This window comes from Periplaneta americana, chromosome 14, assembly GCF_040183065.1.
Source record: "Periplaneta americana isolate PAMFEO1 chromosome 14, P.americana_PAMFEO1_priV1, whole genome shotgun sequence".
NCBI classification, from domain to species: domain Eukaryota; kingdom Metazoa; phylum Arthropoda; class Insecta; order Blattodea; family Blattidae; genus Periplaneta; species Periplaneta americana.
Window position 1 is genome coordinate 118119204 of NC_091130.1, and position 17727 is coordinate 118136930.

A 17727-nucleotide genomic window follows, 5' to 3' on the forward strand; every position below is an offset into this window, starting at 1 on the left:
ATGTAACGCCCGACAAACGCCCTTGAACTTGAGCGCGTACGACAGGCGCACTTTGAGAGGCGACGTTTCTTTACGTCCTTTGGCGTCCTATACGGAGGATTCTATACTTTCTATACTTGCTTTATGTTAAAACAGTGCTCATTGAAATTTCCAACAGACTTAAGTAAATCAGATCCTATTATCAACAGGACACCTCACAACAGTAAGTAATAGCGCTGGAGTCCAGAAGGATATCTGCACGTGTATGTCATTCTAATCCAGATATGCCGTAGCAAAAAGAAAGTGACGTAGTCTGACTTAGGCCTACGTATTTTTCATATTGTTTTTAGTATATTTTCAATTCTTAAATTAAAAGCAGTGTTCATGTGTGCAGTAAGCACTACAAAAGAAGATAATAAACATGTGGCATTATACAAGCATACACGAGAAATTGTGCATAAATAATTGCACCGTACATTCGGACACTCAGAATACATGTTAGCATCAACTTCCAACGTTGAAAGAAGTCAATAATGTACACCATCTACAGGGTGATCCGTTTGGGTATAAATAAAATAAAAACACCGTAAAACATTTACTACTGAACTTTATTTGTTGACACCGTAAAACATTTACTACTGAACTTTATTTGTTGAAACTTTGTGCATACAACACTTAAAGATGGGAGATTCCTCAGAGCTCAACATAACCCCATTGCGCACCCTGCACAACTCATAACGGTAATGCAATTCAGCCTCTGTCCGTTGTAACATGTGATCTGTTGAAAAGCTTGAATAATTTTTACTCTCAGATCATCAATGTTCCTGAGTTTCTAAACCCCACTCGAAGAAGTCAGGAGGGGTTAGATCTGGGGAGTTTGGGAGTCAAGCCAAGAGATAGCTGTTTCTCGTACTGGGTTTCGCCTGCGAGATCCTGCATGTTTTTTTTTAACACAGAACCTGATTCTACAACATTATGGAATCTTATTTAGGTACATTACGCACACCATGCTCACGTCGAAATTCCCTTTGAACTCTTTTAATACTCTCAAATTTAGCATACCAAAGAACACATTGTGCCCGCTTTTGATTTCTAGTAGCCATTTTAATCATCTGAGATTTTCATTTGTCCTTTCAGATTATGCATTGTTGATTGTCATATATAAAAACTCCCGTCTTTTAATTATGTGAAATTTTTCCTATTATCATAGTAGATTTATAATAATAAATTAGTATTATCTATATATACCCAAACGGATCAGACTGTACTTTTGAAACTGGGATTCGTACGGTAAAAGATAATTATTTTAAGAATAGTGAGTCGCTTGTTTTTTAATCTGTTCGAAATTCCGTAATCGACAAGAGAGTAACACAGACGATTTGATGCAAGTAGGTTGTTGTGTTACAAGTGTAGTAGACAGGTTGTAAATTCAAAAATAAACAATTTATTGTTGTCTCTGTTATATACAAGCAAGAATCTTTTACTCTCACCCTCTAGTACTAACAGTAGAGGTACTAGCAGAAGTACGGTACTAACAAAAGCAGCAGTGTAAACGAAAGCAGTGATAGTGACAATGGCATTTGCAAATAGTGATGACCGTAATGAAAATGATGGTGATGGTAGTGGTTGTAATTATGTGTAGTAGTAGTAGTAGTAGTGGTAGTAGTAGTAGTAGTAGTAAGTGTACAAAGAATTTTATATTAAATTAATTACCAATTTTCGATATTAAATTTGATTGAAGATACAAAATCTTGAGATTAGGACACCACTTGGAAATACCTTCAATTCTAGTAATATTTTCTTGATGTAAGGATATTTCTTCCAACGTTGATATTTCTCCTTCGTTGTGTTCTGATCTCTTCCTTACAAGATCTTCTGTAACTAAAATTGAAAGCCCATAAATTATTAGTCTATCAATAACTTTGAATTGAATATAATTCGTTAATACTTTGCCAATGCAAATTTTGCAAGATTTCTGCAATACAAGTAAATTCGTTTGCTGATAAAAAGTGAGCTATTGGAAGTGAGACTGAATACGAGATATTTAGGTTTATTACCATTAAAATACTAACAAGGAGAGGACATGCTCTGTATATCACCGAATAGAATAAGATTGTGTGAGATGAAAGTACAAGACGTACTGTTTAAAGTCATACCTGGTATGGATGGCCAATGACCCCGTGTTTTGAAAATATTGGCTATTGTTTGTGACATACTTCCGTTAGGTGCTTAATAGCGCAGCATTAGCCTGCGTAGCCCACATGGTTGGATGCTGAGTTGTTATTCAGGCAACCTGAGTTCGAATCTTAACTGGTGCTATACATTTTTTCTTTTAATAATGATTAATATTGTGATCACAGTTATCTATTTACATACCTATATCATATTTCTCAATGTATTGAATGCTTCATCATGTTTTAAACAAATTACTAATTAACTAACATTGTATTGTAAAAGATAAACAATGAAATACTGCTCACGTAGGAAGGTAAGATGTGTCACTGGTGTCTGTTCTATTTCTGTAGCAGCTATTCCATTTCATTTTGTACCCGATTCATTACGATAAATGTTATAAAAACACACAAAACATACATATTTCCTGCACCATGCACAGCAAATGAAAGAAGGTTGTCCACAGTCACACACATTTTTCCGCACTTCTGCTGCATTCACATTCACAAACACTTCTCGTTCATCAATTTTGATGCGTACCACGCATATTTCAACATGGCTTTGAATATAGAAACTGACAACTGAAAGTGAATTAAAATAATAATAATAATAATAATAATAATAATAATAATAATAATAATAATAATAATAATATAAAGCTTAAAAAAAAGAGAAGGCATTAAGATTCGAACTCAGGTTGCCTAGATGACAACTCAGCATCCAGCCACATGAGCTACGCCCTTACACACTCTAATGCTTTCCTATTAGGCACCTAATGGAAGTATGTCTTAAACAATAGCCAATATTTCCAAAACGAGGGGTCATTGGCCACCCATACCAGGTATGACTTTAAACAGTGTGTCTTGTACTTTCATGTCACAAAATCTGATTTAATTCGGTGATATACAGAGCGTGTCCTCTCCTTGTAAGTCTGACCGGAATTTAATTTATTTCGAATATATTGAAAACCGGCCACGTGACCTTGATGTAATTTAGCAGCCGTTCAGAGCGGACATTATACTGCTTGTGTGTGAAGTAATTTTATTTGGCGCTACCCGGTCAACAGTAAGACGCCGACGCCGCCGTTGAGTGATTTTTTGTTCTGTGACCATCGCATTTACAATGACCGAGAGAGTAGATCAGCGAATCTGCATTAGGCTTTTCTTCCAACTTGGACATTCGAATGATTAAGAGGACTTTCGAAGACGATTCAATGAGAAATGCCAGATAAAAATTGAGGGGTGCTCTGCAATAACAAGATATGTGCAAGAAACGAGTGTTTGATAGGAAGTAAAAGTAACATTGTTTTCATTAACAAAGAAAGACGTAAAAGTTTCATGTATTACTCGTCAAAATCTCGTTATTGAAGTTGTTATTTGTCCACACCTGTGGAGTAACGGTTAGCGCGTCTGGTCGCGAAACCAGCTAGCCCGGATTCGATTCCCGGTCGGAGCAAGTTACCTGGTTGAGTTTTTTTTTTCGTGGTTTTTCCTCACTCCAATATGATCAAGTGCTGGGTAACTTTCGGTGCTGGACCCCGGACTCATTTCACCGGCATTATTACCTTCACCTCATTCAGACACTAAACAACGTAAAATGTTGATAAAGTGTTGTAAAATAACCTACTAAAAATTGTTATTTTGATTCATTAATTGTGGCGACTATACCGAGGTATGTGTACATACCTTGTTAACGCAGAGACCCCTCAATACCGACCATTCAGTGATGACCAATATTTTTTTGAAAGTGACTGTAGTTCTTGGAGGCGTGCAACAAGCAGAAGTCTAAAAAATGTTGAATGCGTGCGGGATGCAATTAACGAAAATTGATTTTTGACATTGCTAGATTTAGAAGAAAATGTAGAGATTGTAGCAGAAATTTGCTGGAGGATCCTTGCATGAATCTTGTGTCGGCAAAATTCGTTTCTCAGTTCCTGTCACAAGGGTAGAAGAAATTCTGTGCTGAGTTTGCACAGGATTTATATTTTAAACTTTTAACAATGACCCAGATTTTCTCAAAGCGGTCATAAACGAATATGAGTCATGGGTCTACCAAAAACAAAAGTCTGAAGGAAGTGCTGGCGAAGGTTTGAGGAGAGAGTGCTGTGGCATTTCCATTTATTCCCTCCAAGGCAATATGACGAATCTTCGACCTAATCTCGCTAAATACCTTCTCACTATCAACACTGAAGCTGACTCGCAGGTTATGCTTTGCCATATTTCATGAATGTCGTAGCTGTTGATGTTCAGTTTGACCCGGTAGTATCTCTCAAATAAACTACAGGGTGTAAGCGGTGTAAGTGCCATTATTTTAACTGATGATTGTTCATGTCATAAGGAAGAAAAAATGTCCTCACAATTTTTTTCTAATCGCAATATTTAACTAATTATTAAAGTTTACAATATTAGGCGCTTGGCAACGTTGCTGGATAGGAGGAGGGAGTTTACAAGTACACGGTACAGCTCAAGCGGGTACAGACATCTTACCGGTACAAAACAGATGCTCTGTTCTAATGCAGGGGCTGACCGTTGTTTACATAAAACAAAGAGCAAATACAAACTTTCAATCTCATTAATAGAACTTTATAGTAAATTTCCCTTTTATTTAATAATATTGGCAATATCGGCCCATTTTTTGTTGTACGTCTAAAAAATAAACAATAATGGTTTATTGCACAAAATCACACGAAATTTTTTTTTAAATGCAACATTTTAATCTCTTCCTTTTCCATAAAGCAGTACCATTTTTAAACAAATTTCTGTTTGTGTGATTTTCGAAACGAGGTAAGAGACTCCTGATTTGTAATAATCGTTGAGAAACCGCTACAAAAGTTCGCCGATTAGGTAACCTGCATTGCGGAAAACATTGACGGTACATCTTCTTGCCTCACTTGAATTACGATGACTTCTCCATAAATTAATAACATATGATATTCCTAAACTGTGAATAACATTATAAGTTGCTTATCGAATACCTGGTACCGAACTGTCATCCGCTCGGCAGACCTATGGACAGGGGGAACTCAGCTGACATGTGCGTACGTCTGTGCAGAGTACTGCCTGCTGAACACGTTGCCACGTCTCTCACGCCAGAATATTAACAAATTTAAGCATGCAATTTTATTTAATTTCACGAAAACGTAATAGAACACACAAATATGTATGTAAACTAATGTTAACTCTTTGCTAGATATACTTACTGATGTAATTGTTTTCGTAATTTTACTAACGATATTATAACGCAAATAAAATAAGAGAAGAAAAATTATTTCTGGGAAAACTGTTAAGTTTTGATCCTATGTTGTATGACATTTTTTGATCCTGTAGACTGTCCCCGACGACTTGAAAAGGACGGCACTTATACGCCTTACCTCTGTATATTTCCGAGTTTGAAAGGCACGAGATGATATTGCGCATGTATAAACCCTGTTGCTGATACTGATGGCTGGCCCGCAGGTTACGCTTTGTCATATTCTACGTCTGTTGTAGTTGTTAATGATCTAGTTGATGGGACAGCAATTCCGCCAAAGACACACTCACTCCCATGTCATTTTCCCTGACTCGCAGCTTATTTTGCTCTCTCGACTACCTCTTTCAAAAGCCTCAAAGACAGTGCCTCGGGATCCATCATGCAACAAAGTTCTAAAATGTAACAAATATAGTATATATAAAACCAAAAGTAGTATCCTTCAACATAATCAATATACCTATATTTGTGAAGATAGAAAATGCCTGTTACGTCCTTTATCTCGAAGAAGGAAAATTTTCAGCCCCACTTTCTAATGGTGAGAGATGATGACACTTTGTCGCTATCGCGCCTCTGGACCGAAAGATCGCCGGTATAAGTGATCCACTTCTTCAAGCCAACGGCCTTTCGAGAGCGGACGAGCAGAAGAAGCAAATTCCTTCACCTTGAAGTAGGAAAGGCTTCTAAGGAGTGGACTGTTAGGACACCATTTCTCAGCGAATGAAATAGGAGACCCATATCTAGGTAAAATGAGTGAAGTGTCTAACGACCAGAGATAAGCAGAAGGAGCACCTCTACATGTAGGGTTAATTTATATGAAGACTGGAGCTTAAGCCAGAAGACAGCAGGCTTATTATTGCTCAAACCCGCGAAGTGCTGGTAATTCCTCCGGGAGTTCTTATTATTCGAATGTGTCAGCATGCCAAGCCGAATGCATTCGCAGGTTAGGACTACGTATCTCATGAGAAAGGAAAAACTAAATGAGATAAAAGATACACTCAAGGTTGCAACAACAGTCTAATATATACAGTCATGGATCTTGAGTTGTGAGGGTGCTAGGAACAATTGACTGTGCAGGTAAAGTAGCCACGTTCAATTAGTAGGCTAGCGGTGTCAAAGAGGACGGAAGCTTTGTAGTTTCAATAATTTTAATTATGTCGCGCTGTCCATTGTCGTCAAGTCTTTTGAAGGCCGCTCCAATATTCCACGCGGAGTGTATGGACGGAAGTTTTGTAGTTTCAATAATTTTAATTATGTCGCTCTGTCCATTGTCGTCAAGTCTTTTGAAGGCCGCTCCAATACTTCACGCGGAGTGTATATATAAACCAGAGTTGCAGATTTTAGCAGTGTGTCTTGTTCCATGTGTTAATATATAGCAGCAACAAACAAGACGTGACAACGTCGCATTTTCATTTTATTATCGGTGCATGCAGTAAAGACCTACAAATCTTAAAAGGAATGCCGCTGCCTAATAATTAAACGAGGCTACTATACTATTTCGCATTGTCCGTAATGATGCCATATTAGCGATCCTAGTGGTTAGCAACTATCTATGGATGCATATTTACTACGTATTGAGCTTCGTGACTGTGGTTGCAAGATTGAATGTGAGGGGAATAAAGAATAAAGAGAAAGAACTAAAACGAAATATATCAATATTGCAGTAATATCTGAAACTAAAATGTAAGGGACAAAGGATTTGGAAGAATATGTAATGAACGATATAATGGAGTATCTCAACATAAAAGAGCCAGCAGTGGAGTATTCATACTAATCGATAAGAAATGGAAATCGAAATTGTCCAGTTACACTTATATTAATGATAGGATTATTTCAACAAGATTGAAATTAGAAAGAGGACGCCTGACTCTAATTGGCGTGTATGCCCCAAATGAAGGAAAATGGAAGAAGGAGAAGAATTCCACGAAGCATTACAAAAATAAGTATAAAAATGGCACAATACTATTGCGAGGAACCTGAATGTCTGAGTAGGAAGTCAATCAATACTAAATTATGCAAAATCACTACTATAAAATGCATATGAGGCCTCGTGAGAGCTCTTTAGCGACTGTTTTTTTTTTACTTTTTTTTTTACAGCGTCATGTTAAACACAAAATTAATATAATATGTTTATAGTTATCCCAGTCTTATCCCAGGTTGAAACTCTCAGAGCCTATGTAGAGGAAATGTTGATCTTTGTTATATATATATATATATATATATATATATATATATATTTTTTTTTTAGATTTTTAAAAATAATGTTTTCAAAGTTCAGTAGGCATGTACAAAATGTATTTGTTTAAATTACTAACTTAACTATGTTGGATATCATGTGAAAGCCCTTGAAATGAGCTAAGGTTCATTTTCATTATTCCAGGTTGATTTGAACTAAAGCTACAATGAAATCAAAATTCTTCCAGAATTACGCCTAATAACATTTGGCCTTTTTAAAAATTATTTTTTACATTATTGATCATCAGTCTCTCAGTAAATGTTCATCAGAAAAATGTGAAAAAAAAAAAGAAGTGTTTTGTAACTGTTTATCAATACTACATGTAGAGATAATTAAAATATAATATATAGAATAAAGTTAATTTGTTATGGAATGAACCAGATAGTGCGGTATTAGAACAAGGGCGCCCGGAGAATCCAATCTCAGTGACAGCAAGATGGTTAAAAAATGAGAGAAAATAATGGACGAGGAGAGAGAAAACTGTACTTGAAAAATAGCCAGTTTTGAAATCTAAATTATCTTGCGCACGCATTCATAGTTTAAAGCACTCGCTTTTGTTGAAGGTTTGAGGGTTTGAGAAAACGTATGTATCGAGCACGTAGAGAAAAAATAAAAAAATGCGTAAAAATAAAAATCTCAGTGGTAGTAATTGCTACCCCTGTGGGCTAGAATTAGTTGATATGGGCGACAAGAGAGAGAGAGAGAGAGATTTCCAGAAGTACGGAGAAATGAGATGACGTCAAGTAACAATTTATTGATTATATCAACAGACTTTGTTAGGACAAAAACGACGAATAGGAGTACCTAATGCATTCTGGTAAATTACCTCTTGTAAGTTTCAATGAATAGCCTACTTTAGTTTTCGCACTTTTACTTTAAAATTATTTCCTAACCCTCTTTCCGTACGCACTGTACCTATACCAAGAAAGCTATAACAGGAACCCTCTCAACCTATACTACCGCAGTGCCTACCGCAGTTGATTCAGCGGGAGCTAAAATGAGTGGCGCTGGCATGACATTATTTTTCTCTGGTAAAATGAAAGATGTATAACAATACAAGATTAACCATAATCACACTTTCAATAATATTCAATTCGGATATATGCACTTACTTTTTACCATTTTTTCTCCGTACAATAGAGAATCGAAATTCAGATTCTTATGATAACGAGATATTTCATTTTCACAATTTGCACTGTGAAGTGAGATATGGCGTGTTTATGCTCGTTGTCATAGCAACTGCAATGTAACGCACGTATCTCTTCATTTGTTACTGGCTGTAATGGCAGCGAAGGTTCAGCAGTTTGATCCACCTAGCTCAGCAAGTTCGGAGAGGTATAAAAAAAAAAAAAACTTGCAGTGTTAATTTGCATATTAATAGCCAATGTAATAAATTGCTGTTAAATAGCATGTATAGTCAAGTTGAATTCCGACGGAGCACTTTGTACTTTAAAGTCGAAAGCTTAGTGCTTTATGTAGGCCTACTTCAATTTAACCACATGTCTTTTGTCAGCAGCATTTCCCAAGATTTCTTAAATAAGTAATTTGCACGCTGTTAGTAAGTATACTAAGCGAAGAATATGACATGATGTAAAATCATATCTTGTATTTTAGTTTCTGCTGAAAGCTATTTTTAAAAAGAAATGTGGAGTTGTGGAGTTTATTGACTTCGTATTGGAAATGGCATTATACAAAGGCGGGATTCGAAGTCTGCTTTCAGAAATAAGTTTTACGAAATGTATTATGTCTATGCAGATTCATCACAATGAGATTCATCGTGAGTATAATAGCTATGTTGACGTTCCGTTAGAACTACGAAGATAAGCAGCCAAAGAATAATGTTAGTTACTAGAATATGAAGTTGCATATTATCAGGTAAGGTGCCAATTTTGAGTTGCGTGTATATAAATATATATAGAAGGATATCTGACCTGATGTTCATTTGTGCCATTCTTAACTGAAAAAAATGTGGTTTCCTTCTCTATCCCTTTTTCCTCATGTTCTTACCCTTAGTAACAAGCAATCCTACTGTCAGTGCCAAGGTTAGGTAGGGTTTATTGAGATAGATTAGTGACAAGTAGTCCCACTGTCAGTGATGAGATTAGGTCAGGGTTTGATCAGGAGGTAGATTAGTAAGAAGTAGCCCCACTGTCTGTGATAACGTTAGGTTAGGGTTTGATGAGGAATTAGATTAGTAACAAGTAGTCCTACTGTCAGTGATGAGGTTAGGTCAGGGTTTGATCAGGAGGTAGATTAGTAACAAGTAGCCCCACTGTCTGTGTTAAGGTTAGGTTAGAGTTTGATGAGGAAGTAGATTAGTAACAAGTAGCCCCACTGTCAGTGATAAGGTTTAGGTAGGGTTTGATGAGATAGATTAGGGATAAGTAGCCTCACTGTGAGATAGATTAGTGATAAGTAGCCCCACTGTCGGTGATAAGGTTAGGTATGGTTTAAGGAACTGGATTAGAGTGGCAATTGCTTCGTGCAAACATTTCATTTTTTCATTTCATTTCATTTATTTAATACTATACACTTGAGCTACATTAGGCATTGCAGCCCGAAAGAGCAGAAGCTCGTGCTCGGGCGCAGTTCAGATCAGTTATATAAAATATATCACAAAATTAAGAGAGTTCATTGAGCAAAATAACATTAATAAATGGTAAAATAATACAGCATGTAATAATAGGGTCTATATACAAATAGAAACTACAAAAGTACATGAATATTAGAGTATCAATTTTTAACTCAATTAGCTTAAACAATTAAATAATTAATCTGATTTGTTTCTTAAATCTATGTGTGTTCAGTGTACTTAGCTCAGGGTAAGCTCTAATTAATGTATTATATATTTTGGGTCCAAAATTTATGCTGTGTTTTAATCCAGCAGTTGTGTGGCATTTGGGAGTATTTAGAAAGAAACTGTAGTTTTGTCTCGTATGGTATTCATGAGGATCAAATTTAAATTTATTGTGGTTTTTATGGAAGTAAATCAGCAATGTTTGATTATAAATTTGTTCTAGATTTGATACACCAAATTCCTGAAAAATTAATTTTGCAGGGTAATCAAAAGGTTTATATAGACAAATTTTGATAATTCTTTTTTGGAGCAAATTTAAAGGATGGAGAGTCGATTTTGCCATTCCTCCCCAACCTAATATACCATACTGAATTATTGATTGAAACAGAGCTAAGTACATAGTACGCAGAACATAAACAGGTAAATAAGAGCGTAGAATGGAAAATTTATGGATTGTTTTACGCACTCTGTTACACAGGAAGGAGATATGCTTGTCCCATTTTAAATGTTGGTCAATAATAATGCCTAAATATTTAACTTGTGGGGATATACTCAAAGCGTTACATGGGCAAGTAGGTAGGTTACAATCATGTATTGTTATACTTCTATTATTATTTATTTTTAGTTGCTCAAGGCCATGTGATGTTAATGAAAATGGTATTAATTTTGTTTTAGAAACGTTCAAAGAAAGTAAGTGAGCATCCAGCCATTCTTTAATAATATTAATACCACTGTTAGAATTTTGATAAGTTTCATTCCAACTCGAACTGCTAAATATAACCACAGTATCATCAGCATAAGAATACAGAGTACCAGAATATTTCTCAATGTCAATTTTAAGTAAATCGTTGATATATATTAAAAACAAAACAGGACCTAAAATCGTCCCGTGAGGTACACCTATATCAATGTTACGTGATTCACTAAGGTGATCATTTATTTTAGTTGCTTGAGTTCTGTTACTTAAGTAAGAATTAAATAATTTTAAAGCCATTTCATTAATTCCCAATCTATCCATTTTATTCAAAAGTATATTGTGATTGTATCGAAATAAATGTCAGATCGATTATCCCTTTGTTTCCTTCCAATCAGAATTCGATACACTAAGATAAAATGCATGATCGTGCTTATTAACAAACATGCAAATCAAATCTTGCTAGGTCTGTACCGAAATATGAAGTGAGAAATATGTGTTAAATGTTGTGACTTCTGTTTCAGCGATGGTTGTGATGTAGAAGGTAATGATCAAGTATTCATACAAGATGAAGCTGAAGAAGAAGAAGAAAAGGACAATGATTATTACCCTGCTCCAAATTCACCACCTCCACCTCAGTCCCCTAGACCTCCTTCCACAGGTTCTCAAAAGTCTCCTCGATCCAAGCGACAGCGTACAGCATCAATGTCACAGTCTTCCAAGAAAACATCAACTGAATCCATTCTTCGCAGTCACACGAGGACAATATACACAGCAGGACGCCCTCCATGGTACAACTCAGCTGGACAGCAGGTGGAACCATTCGTAATAGGTAGGTTAACTTCACTGTTCTTTGTTAAAAGCTATCAAAGTTAAGGTAAGATAGGCTATGTGTTGTAAGAAGAACATAGATAATATGCGATTTTGAATACTAGCACTACTTATATTGGTCTTATGGAAACCTTACATTTTTCACAGCTTCTTATTGGTACTGTTATGAGAACAAGTCATTTATGTTTTGTTTTTTTTTGTGGTGGTGGAGGGTTGTTTGAAGAGTATTTAAGTTCGTATTGTGTGTTAGCAGTAAACACTACATGTGTGCTTTCTCGTCTGATAGGAATAGAATATTTCTCAGTCAGGAAATTATGTTCTTTATATAAGTTGTCCAGTCCCTCGTCGTGGCGTCGTGGTCTAAGGCATCCTGCGTAGGACTCGTGTTACGGAATGCATGCTGGTTCGAATCCTCGTGGGGAAGAAATTTTCTCATGAAATTTCGGCCAGTGTATGTGACCTGTGCCCACTCAGCATCGTGATGCACTTGAGGAGCTATGGTAGGTAGCGAAAATCCGGTTTCGAAAACCAGCAGTAACGGCTGGGGGGATCATCGTGCTAACCACACTATACCTCCATTCTGGTTGGGTGATCGTCCACCTCTGCTTTGGCATGTGGACGTGAGGCCAGCAGTCGGCTGGTCGGTCTTGGCCCTCCATGGGCTGTAGCGCCACAGATTTACTATATAAGTTGTCTAAATGTTCGAATGTATGATGATTACTGTACTTTAGAATTAAAATTCTGTAATGACGAGATATAATGGTAATTCACGTAAATATATCAAGTACTAGCAACAATATTCACAGGCATTTCACTTAATGGCAAAGTATGTAACTACAATTTTAAATGTTGAGCTTTTCCACATTATATCTATTATAAAATTAGACTTAATAGCTAATTCGAGGGCTTAGTGTGGAAGTAACATAGCTACAAATCTTAAATTTTTCAGGAGAGACAAAATAATTTTTAAATACGAAATTGTTGATATTCCATCTATGAATGAAAGCAAATATATTGTATGTATAGGTTATATATACCACACTTTAGTTCGACTGATAATAACATATGGATCTGAGGCATGGACACTAACTAAAGTAGAAGAAGATCTCCTACGGTGTTTCGAGAGAAAAATTCTAAGAAGAATATACGGACCAGTATATAAAAACAATGAATGGCAGATACGTTATAATGAAGAAATCAATCAACTGATTGGAGGACAAGATATTGTTAAATTCATAAAGTCCCAGAGGTTGAGATGGCTGGGTCACATACAGAGAATGGACGAAAACAGAATTCCCAAGAGAATATTACAAGGGAAAGTCCACAACAGAAGAAGGAAAGGAAGACCTAAGAAGAGATGGCTGGATGGGGTCATCAGGGACCTAGAAATAATGGGAGTGAGGGGTTGGAGAAAGAAGACTGAAGATAGGACAGAATGGGGGATTGTTGTACGAGCGGCCAAAACCCACCCAGGGTTGTAGTGCCAGATGATGATGATGATGATGATGATGACGATGACGATGACGATGACGATGACGATGACGATGACGATGACGATGACGATGACGATGACGATGATGATGTATAGGTTATATAGGCCTACTGTTCGGAATTCATTACGATTTTTTGTCACCAAGTAGAAGAATGAATTTGCTGTCGATTGGTGTAAAAACCTAAAAATGTCGATGTTTGTAGTTACATTAGTTTCTAACCAAGCCCTCGAATTATTGTGTAACACATATTAATAATCTTATTATTTGCAGGAATATGTGGTGGAAGTGCTTCAGGAAAAACAACCGTTGCTGCAAAAATTATTGAATCTCTTGATGTGCCATGGGTGACTTTGCTTAGTCTGGATTCATTTTATAAGGTGTATATCCAAAGTAATACTGTAGCATTTGTTACAAAATTACGTGACATTGTCTGTTATGTCTTTGCTCTATCACTTAAGAGGGAAGAATTCATGTTTAGTGACTGGGAGATGCAATGGTGGTTCTCATGTTTTTGTTTTCCTCCTACTGGACTAGTCAAAAAGAACTCTGGGATTTTACAACATCACTACTTACATATTATTGAATATAATATCTTTGTGCAGAAAGTAGGACTACAAATAGCAATTACTTTTAAGTTCTTACAGATGTTCAATATGAGTACCTTGGGTCACACTGCATACATAAATTCTTTTAGCTTTGCTTTTAGAGGGCCGGACCAGGTTGATTTTTGCACTTGGCCTGCTTTGGAGCATTGTGTGCCGTATTTATGCAATGATAGCCCAATTCTCTAGGTGGCCTGTGTGGTATTCGTGAATCCAGTGCTGACAGAACCAGGTCCCATCCTCAGACAAGTACCTGATAAACTCCAGAGCCTGGAGTTCCAAGCCCTTCCTATATCAGCATTGGAAACACATACTAATCTCGGGACTTCACCCCAGCCTATTTTAGCAACAGGGCTACTATAAATGATTCATTGGATTTCAAAATACTGTATTTTCCAAAGTATTAGGTTGGTGCATAAGTTCATAGCAATTTTTCATAAGTTTATTAAACATATTAGATACACATAAGAGAGAAGTTAATCATCAACAATATATTCTCCTTCACTATTTACAGCAATCTGCCAATCCTGAAGTAGTTTTTCGATTCCACGCCTGTAGAAATCACGTGGTTTTGAGTTAAAGAAATTGTCAAGCCATGTTTGGAGCACGTTTTCATCTGGAAAGGAAGTTCCTTGAAGGTTGTTTGGTATAGAGCGGAAAAGGTGAAAATCTGAGGGTGAAAAACCAGTCAAAAGACTCGAGAGTATAAGATTAACACGTACCACCTGTTCATAGATTATAAGGCAGCATACGATAGTTGTTTGATGCCATGGATGAGCTTGGAATTCCTACGAAGCTTGTTGCCCTGACAAGATCAACCCTAACTAGGGTTAAATGTAGAGTTAAAAACTACAAGGATGACTTTCAGAACCTTTCTATATACAGTAGGGCCTTAGACAAGGTGACGCACTTGCATGTCTGTTGTTCAATATTGCGTTGGAAAAGGTTATCCAAAGCTCAGGAATTGAAAGGAGAGTTATAGTATTCCACAAATCAGTGCAAATATTGGCTTATGCTGATATTGACATTGTTGGGAGATCAGAAAGAGCCATCAAAGATGTATTCATCAACCTAGATGCTGCAGCACAGCAAATGGGCCTCAAAGTAAATGAGGGTAAGACCAAGTATACGGAGGTATCAATCAATCCTTCAGAAATTGAGTATCTTGAAGTAGGAGGATACAAGTTTGGAAAAGCTACCGAATTTAAATACCTAGGTTCACTAGTTACCTCAGATAATAATGTGAGTGCAGAAATCCAACATAGACTCCTCACAGCAAATAGATGCTATTATGGACTCCAAAAACAGTTAAGATCACATCGTCGCCTAAATGCAAGAACTAGGTAACTCGAAATTTGTGTTTTTTAGTTACCTCTTTTATAGCATAGCAAAAATCGCACTAAATGTAATCCAGGATCTAGGTAACTGATCAAACGATACCAGCGACATCTATTTTCCAATATAACAAATAGGTAAATGAAAACGAGACATATTCCTTAGTGCAATAAATAAGTAAATAGGCAATGTCACAAAATATGAAAAATAAAGTTACATAGTTCTTGCATTCAGGCGACGACATGATGTCAGCCACAACACTAAGTGCAAATTATATAAAACATTAATAAGACCAATCTTGCTTTATGGATCTGAAACCTGGGCAGTTGGCAGTGCCGACAATTGTAGGCTGAGTATATTTGAGAGAAAGGTTCTGAGGACGATATACGGACCAGTAAATGATGAGGGCAGTTGGAGGAGAAGGTATAACTATGAATTATAACAACTTTTTAAAGAACCAGATGTTTGCAGATAAATTAAAGCTAGGAGAGTCAGGTGGCTGGGCCATACCTGTAGGAAGGATGAAAATGATCCTTGCAAGAAATTGACTCTCACTATACCTTTTGGCACCAGAAAAGTAGGGAGACCTCAGCTAAGATGGCTGGATGAAGTGGAGAAGGATGTAATAGCAGCATGTGTTAGAGGATGGAAAACAAAGGTGTTAGTTCGAAGAACATGGAAAAGCATCATTGGGGTGGTCAAGGCTGGAACCCAACTCTAGAACCAAAGAAGAAGAAGAAGAAGAAGCAAGATTTAATTGTTGAGTAGAGAATGCTAGAACTAGAGAACAATACAAGCTTGGTTTGGGGAAAAAATGTTTTTCTGTGACTGTAAATTAAATCTCGCTATTGTGCTCATTTTTATAAAGAAAAGAAAGATTGAGAATGGTGCTCCCAAATTGCATGACCTTGGCCCCCCTTGGTGTTATTCAACAGGAGTAAGCTACATGCCAGCACTGGGTTTCCCCTTCTCCCTTCCTCATCTTCATCATCACCACTCATTCCATACACTACACTTACACTCACCCTAGAACAAGACATAACACTTCACAGATACACATCAGCATGGCCTGCCAAAGTGGTGTGCAACTAGAAAATGGATCATAGTCCTGCCATCTATCCGCAGTATGTGGAACCCGAATCACGTAAAGTGAAGTGGGTAGGCATTGGATATATACATACATCTAGGTCCTCTGTAGCTAACTCTGAATCCTGCTAGTTCAGTGTTTATCATGAAATAATATATGTGTATGCTTTTTGAAATTTTACTTACCTGTCTTCGCTTACCCCCAGTTGAGTATCACTCTTCTATACAATACAATAGTAGAGAAAGTATGTGTGCTTAATAAGTTACAATTCAAATCTTTTCTTCTTCTTAAGGTTCTTAATGAAAAACAACACGAACTGGCTGCAAAGAATGAGTATAACTTTGACCATCCAGATGCCTTTGATTTTGAACTTATGGCTGCCACCCTGCAGCGATTGAAAGAAGGAAAGAAAGTTGAAGTGCCGGTATATAATTTTGTGACACACTCACGGGAAAGTAGAACGGTAAGATCAATGTAGGCTATATTTAAAAATATGAATATAATTTTTATGTTGTAGAAAAGATAACAGCCACGTAACCCTGTGTTTTTTTTAAAGCAAGACATAAAGCGCTGCAGCAAGACCGTTCTTTTATTACATTTGCTCCACCATCACTGCAGCAGCCGTGCAGCAAATCAAAACATCGCTTTACGAGTTTGCTGTACAATCCATCATGGTGGAATGCGTGTTTTGGTCTTTTGCAACATTTATTATTGTTAAAATCGTCTAGCAATAATAATTCCATGTCATCATGGAAGTCGAAACTATTTAACATGTTCGGTTCTTTTAAGGTCAAATTTATTACTGCAGTAATAGAAGCCAATATTAATTTTTCACCATTTTGCAGTCAGCTGACCTAATTGCGTTTTTTTCGATGCTCATTTTGCTGCAGCAAAGGCATAAAGTGCTTAAAAAAACGCACGGAACATGAGTAAAGAAAATTACAGAGCTGCAGTTGGTAGATTGCCATTAAGGGGAGACTCCACTGAAAATCGTGAAAATTTTCCAAAATATTATTGACTATTTCACTCCTTCAGAATGTATATTTTCATACTACAAATGGATTCTGTTTACAAATATGTTTAAACATAAAAAATTAAGGAAGAAGAGCTGTAAAAATTATTTTTTCATTAAAGAATTCTTTTTTACAAATTTCTGACTACAAATCTAGTAACTTTTTATTCTAAAGTTGGCTGCCTGTAGTGAACACTAAAATTCATTTCTGGCAAGCATTACCTTCTACAACAGGACTGGGCA

The 17727-nt window shown here is 36.5% G+C and overlaps 2 protein-coding genes across 4 annotated transcripts in view; one reads left to right on the forward strand and one right to left on the reverse strand.

The window, feature by feature from the left end:
• tilB (touch insensitive larva B) overlaps positions 1-5621 on the reverse strand; it is a 38752-nt gene extending 33131 nt beyond the window's left edge. Inside the window, exon 1 of the mRNA XM_069844703.1 lies at positions 5522-5621. Coding sequence (XP_069700804.1) covers positions 5522-5621 — 100 coding nt within the window. The remainder of the gene's footprint in view (positions 1-5521) is intronic.
• Positions 5622-8758: 3137 nt separating this feature from the next.
• The window catches only part of l(2)k01209 (lethal (2) k01209), a 43635-nt gene continuing 34666 nt past the window's right edge, over positions 8759-17727 (forward strand). The window contains exons 1-4 of one of the 3 annotated variants that reach the window (XM_069846004.1): positions 8759-8968; positions 11649-11956; positions 13719-13825; positions 16765-16935. In XM_069846004.1, the coding sequence (XP_069702105.1) occupies positions 8916-8968; positions 11649-11956; positions 13719-13825; positions 16765-16935 (639 nt within the window). In that variant the 5' untranslated portion in view covers positions 8759-8915. Of the gene's footprint in view, positions 8969-9035; positions 9192-9259; positions 9411-11648; positions 11957-13718; positions 13826-16764; positions 16936-17727 lie in introns of those variants that run through there. The other 2 variants (XM_069846005.1, XM_069846006.1) reach the window with 2 other exon arrangements.